General features: G+C 36.9%; 1 protein-coding gene across 1 annotated transcript in view; it reads right to left on the bottom strand.

Annotated features, from left to right (window-relative positions):
• The window catches only part of DNAH9 (dynein axonemal heavy chain 9), a 458,278-nt gene that overhangs the window by 142,308 nt on the left and 302,957 nt on the right, over positions 1 to 13,013 (bottom strand). Inside the window, 1 exon segment of the mRNA XM_020965915.2 lies at positions 9,824 to 10,249. Within this exon segment, the coding sequence (XP_020821574.1) occupies positions 9,824 to 10,249 (426 nt within the window).

The raw sequence follows: 13,013 nt of genomic DNA on the forward strand, positions 1-13,013 counted from the left end.
TTCCATCTTTGGATTTAGCTGATATCCTGGCATAGGGTATTGAAATATAAGAAGTAACTAGAATCCAGAATGTAGGACCAGAAAATCCTTGGCCATAGTCTCTGCTGTCTTGAGTTTCTAGCTCAGATGAAATCCTGATCTAGGGCACTGCTATGTTCACTCAGAAAGAACCAGGTCCTTAGGCTAAGAAGGAAAAGTGCAGGTGTTAGACTTTTGAGTCTTCTTATTGACTCTATTTGATTTGAGTTGACTCAATTACATGCTGCCAGATGCTGTTCCACTACATGTCCAATATCTGTTGCAGCACTCTACAAGAGGAGTAAGGGAAAAGATCAAGAGAAAACTCTAAGGGGTGGAGCCAAGATGGTGGAGTAAAAGCAGTGACTTGCTTGAGCTCTCCCCCAAACCCCTATAAAATGGCTCTAAACAAATTCTAAAGCAGCAGAACCCACAAAAAGACAGTGTGAAACAAATTTCCAGCCCAAAACAACCTGGAAGGTTAATCAGAGAGGTCTGTCATGCCAGGTGGGGAGAAGAACACAGTTCAGTGTGGGCACGCAGGCAAATAGGCCCCAGCAAACCTAGAGCAGCCCTCAGAGAACTGAATCACAGGGCAGCTGTGGTGGTTTCCAGACTTCTCAACCTATGAATGCCAAACAGAACTTAGAAAGTCAGTAGTAAAAGTCTGTGACTGTGGTGAGAGAGAAGCTTGGTCCCAGCCCCAGTCCCCACACTCTGCGCTGGGGCAATGGCTGCTTCTGGAGCTTCTGGCCCACAGACTGAGGGGAATCAAGTGGCTAATCAGAGGGAGACTGCAGGGATCTCTTTGCTGGTGCAGGATTCTTTTGCTTTGCCTGTCCTTGGATCTGGGTCACAGTTCCGGTGGTGGTCCTGGGGTGAGGAGGAGTGCTGGTGTGGTGGAGCTTGTCGTGGTGGTGCAGAGAAAATCATCCTCATAGTTCCAAGTCAGAAAATAGTGCTTGTGGTCACTCACAGACCAGAGCACAGGCCAGGAAAAGAGTAAACACCTCGCCCTTGATCATAGCACCTTGCAAGGTCCCTAGAAATATCTCTGAAAACAGCTGCACAAAACCCTCAAAGCCTGGGACAGTATATTCTCCACATTGGAAGCAGACCTCTACTTTAACAAAGAGTTTATAACTCAAGTAATTGGCTGAGATTATGAGCAAACTTCACACACACAAAAAAAGTCAGACCATAGAATCTTTCTTTGGTGACAAAGAAGATCAAAACATACAACCAGAAGAAGACAACAAAGTCAAAGCTCCTACATCCAAAGCCTCCAAGAAAAATATGAATCAGTCCCAGGCTTTGGAAGAGCTCAAAAGGGATTCTGAGAAGCAAGTAAGAGAAACAGAGGAAAAACTGGGAAGAGAAATGAGAGTGACACAAGAAAATCATGAAAAAGAACCAAAAAAAATACTGAAGAAAATAACACCTTAAAAAATAGCCTAACCCAAATGGCAAAAGAAGTCCAAAAAGCCAATGAGGAGGAGAATGCCTTAAAGAGCAAAATTGGCCAAATGGAAAAGGAAGTCCAAAAGCTTACTGAAGAAAATACTTCCTTAAAAATTAGCATGTTAGCAATTGGAAGCTAGTGACTTTATGAGAAATCAAGACACTGTAAAACAAAACTAAAAGAATGAAAAAATAGAAAACAATGTGAAATATCTCATTGGATAAACTATTGACCTGGAAAATAGATCCAGGAGAGATCATTTAAAAATTATTGGACTATCTGAAAGCCATGATCAAAAAAAGAGCCTAGACATCATCTTTCAAGAAATTATCAAGGAAAACTGCCCTGATATTTTAGAACCAGAAAGCAAAATAGAAATTGAAAGAATCCACTGAACCCCTCCTGAAAGAGATTCCCAAAGGAAAACTCCTAGGAATATTGTATCCAAATTCCAGAGTTCCCAGGTCAAGGAGAAAATATTGCAAGCAGCCAGAAAGAAACAATTCAAGTATCATGGACACACAATCAGGATAACACAAGATTTAGCAGCTTCTACATTAAGGGACCAGAGGGCTTGGAATATAATACTCTGGAGGGCAAAGGAGATAGGATTGCAACCAAGAATCAACTACTCAGAAAAACTGAGTATAATCCTTCAAGGAAAAAAAATAGGATATTCAGTGAAAAAGAGGACTTTCAAGCATTCTTGATGAAAAGACCAGAGCTGAATAGAAAATTCGACTTTCAAACACAAGACTCAAGAGAATTGTGAAGAGGTAAACAGGAAAGAGAAATCATAAGGGGACCTATCAAGGTTGAACTGTTTACATTCCTACATGGAAAGATGATATTTATAACTTATGAGACCTTTGTCAGTATTAGGGTAGTTGGAGGGAAAAAAAATCATATGCACGTGTAGATCTGTATCTCTATCTATCTATCTATCGATATTATATTATATGCAATATAATAATATATTATAATAATACATAATAGATACAATATAATGTAATATATACATACATATGTAATTATATGTATGTATGGATAGATAGATAGATAGATAGATAGATAGAGGGCACAGGGTGAGTTGAAGATGAAGGGGTGATATCTGGAGAATAAAATTAAGGGGTGAAAGAGAATTATACTGGAAAAAGAGAAAGGGAGAAGCAGAATGGGGTAAATTATCTCACATAAAACAAACAAGAAAAGGCTTTTACAGTGGGGGGGAAATGGGGGAAGGTGAGAGGGAACGAGTGAATCTTATTCTCATCAGATTTGGCTTAAGAGGGAATAACATACATACTCAATTGGGTATGGAAATCTATCTTACCCTACAGGAAAATGGGAGTGAAGGGGACAAGAGAGCAGGAGGATGATAGAGAGGAGGGCAGATTGGAAGAGGGGGTAATCAGAAGCAAACACTTCTAAGGAAGGATAGGGTCAAAAGAGGGAATAGAATAAATGGGGGGCTGGATAGGATTAAGGGAAATATAGTTAGTTTTCCACAGCATGACTGCTATGGAAGTCTTTTGTATGACTACACATGCATAACCTGTATCAAGTTGCTTGCCTTCCCAATGACAGTGGGTGGGTGGGGGGAGGAAAGGAGAAAATTTGGAACCCAAAGTTTTAAAAGCAAATGTTAAAAAAAATTGTTTTCACATGCAACTGGGAAATAAGATATACAGGCAATGAAGTATATAAATCCATCCTGCTCTACAGGAAAATTGAAGGGGAAGGGGATAAGAGAAGGGGGGGGAAAGATAGAAAGGAGGGCAGACTAGGGAAAGGGGTATTCAGAATGCATGCCGTCTTGGGGTGGGGAGAGGGGACAAGATGGGGAGAAAATTTGGAGTTCAAAATCTTGTGGAAGTGAATGTTGAAAACTAAAAGTAAATAAATTAATAAACAAAAAACAAACAAAAAAATTATAAAAAGAGAAAACTCTACAGCTGAGTCCTTTCTCCAGAGCTGACTGATTCAAAGTGGAGTTAGCATGCTTTTTATCTAGGCTACAAGGGACATATTTGATTCTCTCAGTCAGTAAGTAGAATTTCCCTTTATTCATCAATAAAGTTTCTTTTATTCAATGGACAAAGCTTGATAATTCTATCATGATATTTAATGAAGGAACATGCATTTATCAAACAACACTGTACCAGGTGCTGGGGAGACAAAAGAAAACTTAAAAATTTCTCTGCTCAAAATGCTTATATACTACTGGGGGAGAAAATAGATTTATGCAGAATAAATATGAAATAAATACTAGAAAATTTAGGGAGATAGGGCACACTAATAGTTGGGAAATTAGTGAAGGTTTCATATAGAAGGTAGTACTTGACATGATCATTAAAAGGAAATAAAGAATTCTATGAAGCAGAGATGAAGAGAGATCACATACTAGGTAAGGAGGACAGCCAAAGTGAAAGCATGGAGATAGGAGAAAAGTTGCAGTGTGTGGGTAATAACAATAAAGTCAGTTCGGCTAGACTATAAAGTGCACGAAGGGGAATAACGGATGAAGAATCTCTGTCCTTGGACTTAACCTGAGCTAATCGCCAGCTGCCTTTTGGACATATTAAACTGGATGTCTCATAGACATCTCAAGCTCAACACATCTAAAACAGAATTCATTAAATATTACCCAATACCCTCTTTGCTTTCAAACTTCTGTATTACTCGCAAGGGTACCACTACCCTCCCAGCTCATGACCACACTATCATCTTCAACATTCCTCTCATACATCTTCCACCTATCAAATTTGTAGCTAAGTCTTGTCATTTCTACCTTCACCACATCTCCCTTATATGTCTCTTCTTTCTTTACTTCTCTCCTGGACTACTGTAATAGTCTTCTGGTTGGTTTGTCTCAGGTCTCTCCTCTTTCCAATCCATCTTTTACTCATAAGCCAAGCTGATTTTCTAAAAGTGCTGGTCTAGCCAAGTCATTTAGCCATGTCATCCTTCTATTTAACAAATTTAAGTTGCTCCCAATTATCTACAGGACCAAGTATAAAAATCTCTTTGGCATTGGAATCTCTTCAAAACACTGCCCCTGTTTACTTTTCCAGTTTTATCTTGCTCATTAGTATATAAGTTCCTTAAGGTAGGGGTGATATTTTTGAAATTCTTTTCTCCCTATAGTTTGGAACCTAGTAAACACTTGGCAAATGCTTATTGACTCAGTCTTTGAGGAGAAAGAGTAGGTAGGTCAAAGAACAAATAATAGAAACAAAAGAAATTTTATCAAAGGAAATGACAATAATGAGACAACATATCTAACTTATGGAATACAGCTAAAGCAGTGCTGAGAGAAAAATTTACATTTCTCAATGTTTCATCAACAAAATAGAGAAAGAACAAATTAGCGAATTTGGGCATTCAGTTAAAAAAAGTTTGAATAATAACAAATAAAACACCCTCTACTAAAAAACCTAGTAGAAGTTCTAAACATTAAAGAGACTAACAAATCTGAAAGCAAAAAGAGCACTGAATTGATAAATAAGACTGGAAACTTTTTAAAAAATAAAAAATAGATAAACAGTTAATCTGATTTTTAAAAAGAGAAGAAAATCAATTGTTCATATCAAAAATAAAAAAAAAGAATTCACAACAATTGAAGAAGAAACAAAGAATAACACAAGTAATAATGTAGAGAAACAGACACTTAAAGTATTTTAAAAGTTAACAAAGGAAGAAATAGTATATATAACCCAATATCAGAAAAAGAACTTGAATAAGTCATAAGAACTCCCAGAGTAAAATCTCCAGGACCAAATGAAGTGAATTCTATAAAATATTCAAAGAAAAATTAATTTCATTGATGGAATCCTAATAAAATTGCCCTCAGCCCCAATATTCCAACTTCCTTATAGGCCCCACTGAACAGCACATATGTCCTGATTTCATCACACAGTCTAGCTTTAACCACACCACAGGCTCCCAGACTCAATACAGCCACTGCCTCTAGCTAGCCACTGACTCTAGCTAGCCACTGCCTCCAGATCCAATTTACATATTTGAACAAGTGTGTTCTTGTACTCAATCACAGTCACATCATCCATTTAGCACAACACAGGACCACAGTAGCTAGCCAACCAGAAAGTAGCACAGCCAGGATGTTTGACCACACAACCACGGAAGGGATCCCTCCTCTATTACCGAATCCCCTAACAAGCCCCTCCTGCCTTTTTAATATTCATAATTTCTGTTGTGTAATGAGCATCATTACAGTATAAAATTACCTGTCTTGTCTTTCTAAGTTTCTGGTTCCTTTTGGAACTTATTCCATTTCTGAGGGGCATTAATCCTCAATAAATGCCTGAACTTGCGTAAGAGGTGGTCTGACTCTAAATTCATTTGAGATGACCACCACGACCCACCATGAAACTGCAGCACCATTACCACATAAATTGTTTGCAATAACATGAAAAGAAATTACCCTTCTAAGGTCTTTCTACTATGTAAATACGATTTTCCAATCTAAACCAGGGAGAGACAAAACAGAGAAGAAAATTATAGGCCAATGTCCCTAATGAACATATTAGAAATATTACACATTATGTTTAGGTTCTTCAACATAAGGAAGAGGATAATTACAACAAACCATGTTATTAATATAAATAACATAAGCTATATGATTATATCAATAGGTTCTAAAAAGACAGCTATTCCTACTAAAAATTCTAAAAATCACAGGAATAAATGGAGCTTTCCTTAATATAGTAATATTTATCTAAATCCTAAAATGTTAAACTACTACCCTGTCCCCCATTCAATAAACTCCAGTGACTCCCTATAACATTCAAAGCTTTTCTTCCTCCCTCTGCCCCCACCACTTTTCCTGTCTTTGTACACCTTAATCTGTGATCCAGTACCACCTCTCTCTTTGCTGTTCCTCAAACAAAATTCACTCCATCTCTTTAAACAAAACACTCCATCTCCTCAAACAAGACACAATGCGTATTTTTTACTGACTGTCCTCCATGCCTGGAATTCTCTCCCTCCTCATTTCTGCCTCCTGGCTTTCTTCAGGTCCCAACTAAAATCCCATTTTCTACAGGAAGCGTTTCTCAATCCTCTTAATTCTAGTGCCTTCCCTCTGTTGACTAAATCTAATTTATCTTGTTTGTAATTTATTTATACATAGTTGTTTGCTTGACCTCACAAGACTGTGAGCTCCTGGAAAGCAGGGAATGTCTTTTGCATTTCTTTACTTCCCTAGCACTTAGCATGGTACCTGGCATATAACAGTAGCTTAATAAATATTTATTGATGGACTGAGAAAACATACATAATGTGAGAGAAGTAGGAAGCCTTTCCAATAAGACCAGAGTTTACAAGTATGCCTATTGTCACAACTTCTACTTAAGTTAGTAGTGGAACTATTAATTAAAGAAAGACAATAAGAAAAATAAACTGAATGGATAAGCACAAGTAAAAAGGAAGCAACATTATCACCATCATGATATTACAGTATACTTGAAGAATCTCAAAGAGTCAACTAAAGATTAGACAAAATAAAAACAAAGTTGCAGGCTATAAAATAAGTTCACATAAATCATCAGGATTTCTATATATAGACAATAAAACAGCAAGGAGGGCTACAAAGAGAAAATCCATAAAAAAAACTCAGAAGCTATAAAATATTTGTAACTGCATGTGCTAAAATTCATCCGGGGACTGTATGAACTCATCATTTCTTAGCAGAAAGAATGACAGACCTAAATTATTAAAGAAACATTCATTGCTTATGAGTAGGTTGAGCCAATATAAAAAAGACAATTCTAGCCAAACTAATTTGCTTATTTATTGCCATACCAATAAAACTCCCAAAGGAATATTTTATAGGACAAGAAAAATTATTATAAAATTCTTATGGAGGAATGACAATTTCTAGAATCTCAATAAAAAAAGAGAAAGAAAGGGAGTCTATCAGTTTCAGATCTCAAACTATATTACAAAACAGTAGTGACTAATGTGATTTTGTACTGGTCAGAAAAAAGAGAGAAGTTGATCAGTGGAACAGATTAGATACACAACATTAAGAAACAAAACAAACACAGTAGCATAACATTTGAAAAACCAAAGACCTCAGTTTTTGCGAGAAGCACCTACCATATGACAAAAACTACTAGGAAAACTGATGGAATCATCAGAGCAAAAATTAGGTTTAGACTAGTACTTCACACTTCATACCGAGATAAGATCCCGTTCTATACATAACCTATGAAAAGTCATCATAAATGAATTAGAAGAACAAGGAAGAGGTTACCTTTAGGATCTATGGCTTGGAAAAGAGTTCATTACTAAACAAGTGATAGAGAAGATCACACAAGATAAAATGGACAATTTTGATTATATAAAAGTTAAATTTTTGTACAAACAAATCTAATGTAAATATAAGAAAGGAGATAGGTAACTGGGGAAAATACTTGCAGTGAGTTTTTTTGATGAAGGTCTCATTTCCAAGAGATATAAGGAACTGATTAAAATTTCTAAGACTAAGAGCTATTCCTAATATATAAATTTTGGTCAAAGGACGTAAGCAGGCAGTTTCAAAGAAAAATATCCACAAGCTATCAGCACTTACATGAAGAGGGTCTAAAGGTATAAAAATATTTATAGCAGCTAGTTTTGTGGTAGCAAAAAAATTAGAAACTAAGGGAATGTCCTTTCATTGAGGAATGGCTAAACAAATTGTGTTATGTAAATGTAATGAAATATTATTGTGCCAAAAGAAACAGTGAAATAGCTTCAGAGGAAAATGGAAGACTGAGCTGATGGAGAGCAAAGTGAGTTAGAACTAGGAGAGCAATTGTTACAATGATAACAATATAGAGAAAAATAACTGAAAGCCTTTAGAATTCTGATCAACAAAATGATATACTAGATGTCCAAAAGAAAGAAGATGAGACATGTATTGACTTCCTGGAAGAAAGATGATAAAATTAAAATGCAGAAAGAAACATATTTTTGGACAAGGTCAATGTATGAAATTGTTTTGCCGGACTATGCAACTATGTACTGAGATCTTTATTTCTCATTTCTCTTTCTTTTAACTGCTCAGGCGGGTTGAGGGAGGTAGTGGAAAGGACAGATTAATTTCAAAAAGGAAAAAAAATAACAAATATTGTCATATGTAGTTTAAAAAAAGGGGAGATAATTGAGGGGCCAATTTGTTGAAGAAAATGGGAGGGCATAAGATAAACAGCAAACATAGAAATGTTGGCCATGGCAAGGAGAAGGATCATTTCATTATTAGAGACTGGAGGAAAGGAAGAAAGAATAAGGGATTTTGTCAAGGGATTTTGAGGAGAAGGGAAGGGGAAGAGATAAACTTCATGTTAAATAGCCTTAATTTCCTCAGTGAAGTAAATGGTGAGAGAGGGTAGGGAGAGAGGGAAGTGTGGGAAGCTTGAGGAGAGAAGAGGAAGTTTGGAATAACTTCTGAAGATAGTGAGACAGAGAATTAACTACCTAGGGAAGATTAAAGGATTGCTATGTTGAAGTGAGGGCCCAGTTGCAGTCACATAATATGTATTTGTGGTGAACCCAGTCAGTACACTTGTGCAACTTCCTATGGCTTCATTGAACAAGATGTAGGTATGAACAGAGGGAGCAAATGATGGGAGTAATCCAGGTGTGGATTTGGCAAAGCATGATCAGTGATAGGGTAAGGGGGCAAAGGACTTGAGAAGAGAGGACAGTGTGGAATTCAAGTCCTTAATTTTATGGTCGAGTAATACAGGGAGGAAAATGAAGTGAGAGATAACATGCAGAAAAGTAGATATTAAAGGATTGGCATTTAATTCTTTCACATTTCCAGCTCCCTTTCAAGCATCTCTATCCCAGCCAAGCTGGATTCCATATATAAACTTCATAGAAGACATTTTTATGGCCTTCTCTGTATTTTTACCCAAGTTGTCTCCCATAGTCAGAATGCTACTGTCTTCTTACTCCTGACTCTTAGAATCCTTAGCTTTCTTCAAAGTTCAGTTCAAATGTCACTTCCTCCTAGAAGACTATCTTGATCCCTTTTGGTTGTTATTGCCCTCACCTACTAGACATCGTTTTGTCCTGTTATTTCATTAGTACTAGGAAATCCAGGATGTGTGTCTATCTGTCTATCTTTTTACACATATATATTTGTACACATACAGTAAAAATTTTCTGTGCACATTATTTGCACCAAAAAAATGGAAGTTCTTGAAGGCAGGGACAGCTTTGTTTTTGCCTTTGTATTCCTCTCAGTACCATTCCTGGGAAGTGGTAGGCATTTAACAAATGTTTTTTAATGAATTAATAATAATAATTTCAAGGGTTTTAGTTTCAACTTACAGCAATCTTGACTTTAATGGCTGCCAGTTTTTCTTGGGCAGTAACAAGATCCAAACTTGCTTTACTCAGGGCTTGCCGCTTGGGTTCCACGTCACAGAATACCTCGTAAAACCTCACAATATTTATGACCCAGGAGCAGAGGCCAGCTGCTGCATAAGACTTAGAGGCCACAAACTCAGGATTGAACTCTGGGTCTTGAAGATATGGTCGGATAGCTTTGAGGCAGTTCTCATGTATGTCCTCCTTGTTAAAGTTCACCAGGGAGTCCAGAAAGCCATCAACTCGGGCCATGGTAACCTTGGCAGCTTTCCAGCTTCGATCTTTGGGTACTTTCCCTCCAGGGGCCATGAGAACCATTACTGCAGCAGTGACATTACTGACGGCCAAAGGAGGTGAGCCGAAGGATTTCAGCTCTGTTAGATTGGTCTGAAAGGAGATGAGTTTGTTAGAAGTAAATGAATGGGCTTGCTTTGTACCTAGTCACTAATGAAGCTAAGCTCCAGAGTTATCTGTCTGAAAGAACAGCTCTGAAGCAGCTTTCTGAATTTTAAATATCATGACTCATCAGAGGAAAATCAATGGCAACTCCTTAGTGATTTCACATATTTCCCTAAATGATTAGCTGAAAATCAGCTATGTATTTTCAACATTTCTACAAACTCTCAGCCCATTAAAAATATGCAATTATTTTACATTCAACCAGAAACAGAAGTTCACATTCTTCAAGATATGTAGTATGTCATGAATAAAAGATAGGATTATTATAAATTAATTTTCATTCCACATGCAAATGAACACCCTATAACCCAACTAGACTTCATTCTCTTTAATTAATCTACTTTGTTCCACGGGGTGTTCTAACTATGCTTGCTGTCTTGATAGCAAAGCGTTATTTTTCTGCACAGAGATATTTGCAAGACAGGAAGCCATGTCTTTCCAGCTGTCTTTGCCTAGACTCCAGGTCTCTATCCACACTTGGGATCTACCTAAAGTTCCATCTAGAGAAAAATCTATGACTTTTCATTGAGACATACATGGTTATTATAGATAGACATAAACACAAATTGTTTGGGAAAGTCAATGATTAGGAAAGCCTTTGTGGTGCCAGTGAAAGTTTTAAAGTATAATCCATTGTGTGTGTCTTTTTAACTTTCCTATTACTGAAGGGAACCACCATCCTCACAGTCACTCACAAATTCACCGTTATTCTCAACTCCTCTTTCTTACTTGCTCCACAGATCTAATCCACTCCAAGTCTCATTATTTCAACTATGACAATATCTCTTGTTTGTATCTCTAAACAGCTATCATTCTAGTGCAGGCTGTCATCATATCACATTTGAACTGTTACAGTTGCCTTCTAGTTGATCTCTCTGTCTCAAATCTTTCTATACCCCAATCTATCTGCTAAAGTAATTTTCCTAAAATGCAGAGTCTACTCATTTCAATAAACACCAATTATTTCTAGGATCAAAAATGAAATCTTCTGTTTGGTATTTAAAGGCTTTCACAACTTGGCCCCTTCCCATCTTTCCAGTTTTCTTATATTCTTATATTCTATTCCACCTAACATAGTCTATGATCCCATGGGCCCACCTGATGTTCCTTACCCTTGACACTCCATCTCCCAGTCCTATTACTTTCCACTGGCTATCTTCCATGGCTGGAATGTCTCTTCCTCCTAACTTCCCTGGCATCCATCAAGACTCAGATCAAATTCCATTTTCTGTAAGAGATCTCTACTTTCCCCTCTACCCCCAGTGCTCTCTCTCTGGGATCACCTTCCATTTATACTGCATATTTCTTGTATGTACATAGTCATTTGCATGTTGTCTCTTCCATTAGAATGTGAGAACTACTTGAGGACAGAGATGAAATTTTTACCTTTCTTTGTAGTCTATCGTTTAGTATAGTGCTTAGAACATAGTATACACTCAATACTTATTTATTGACCATCTGATCCTGATAAAACATAGCCTCTAGTCTCATCATCCTGCTTGCCCACCTCTCTATGCACTCCAGTAGGTCAATGTTTCAAGGAGCTGCAACTCCTTAATCAGTGGGTATACCCCTACCAGTAACCCTAATCATAGTGGGTTTATAACTGAATAGATGGCCTTAGAGATTTACTATGATATGGATACTCTCCCTCCTTAACCAATGGGGCAGACTGCAACCCATCCACAACTTTTTGTCTTTTACAACTATTATCTATATTCTTCCATAAAATCAAAAGGGGATTTATGAACTTCCCTTTCTATTTCTTGACATTAAATACGTACCAATGGAGCATATGACTCCTTTTGTCATGCCTCACTCCAGGCGTGTGCTGGAAACAGCTTGAATTTAATGTGAGCACTTATACCTTGGAAATTGTCACACACTACAAATCAGATTTTGGTTTATTATTTTGTTATTTGTCCACACTTAATAAAGTAATAGAGAAAATGTTAATAATGAAGATAAACCTTAAAAATGAGTCATGTACAATTTTATAGGACTCATGATGAAAAAGAACTGATGGAGTCTGAATACAGATCAAAGCACAATATTTTTCACTTTATTTTTTAATATTTTTTTTGGTCTGTGTTTTCTTTCACAATGTGACTAATTTAGAAATATGTTTTGTATGACCACACATGCATAACATATATCAAATTGCTTACTGTCACAGGATAGGGAGGCAAGGGAAGCAGGGAAAGAATTTAGAACTCAAAACTCTAAAAAATGAATGTTAAAATTGTTTTTACATGCAACTGGGAAAAATAGAATATTATAATAAAAAAGAGTCATGCAGTTGGTTGTTAAACATGTCTCTGCATACCCGTCTCCTTCTTACTACACCATTAGTATACCTCTTTTTCCCATATATTTTTGATGAGACCTTTTCCACTGCCTTTAGTGCAAATGATACCAACTATCAATTTCTCCATCAACTTTTGGGTGAACTGAAACATTAATTCCTCAGAGAGCTTATGCTTCACAGTCAGAAACATAACCAGGAGAAAGCAGGTATTAAAAGGATGGGCCTTTGTGTCAAGTCAAGCTTAGGACCATTTAAAATACTGCCTAACTTCCCAAATGCAATCTAGTTGGTTCTCTCCCTCGTATTCAACCCTAGGACAGGTTCACTGTTGATCTGCAATATCTGTCTAAGCCATATACACTGGTCCAGTCTATTGAACTGTAA

Source organism: Phascolarctos cinereus, unplaced genomic scaffold (genome assembly GCF_003287225.1).
Source record: "Phascolarctos cinereus isolate Bilbo 61053 unplaced genomic scaffold, phaCin_HiC Scaffold_5;HRSCAF=322, whole genome shotgun sequence".
Classification (NCBI taxonomy): Eukaryota; Metazoa; Chordata; class Mammalia; order Diprotodontia; family Phascolarctidae; genus Phascolarctos; species Phascolarctos cinereus.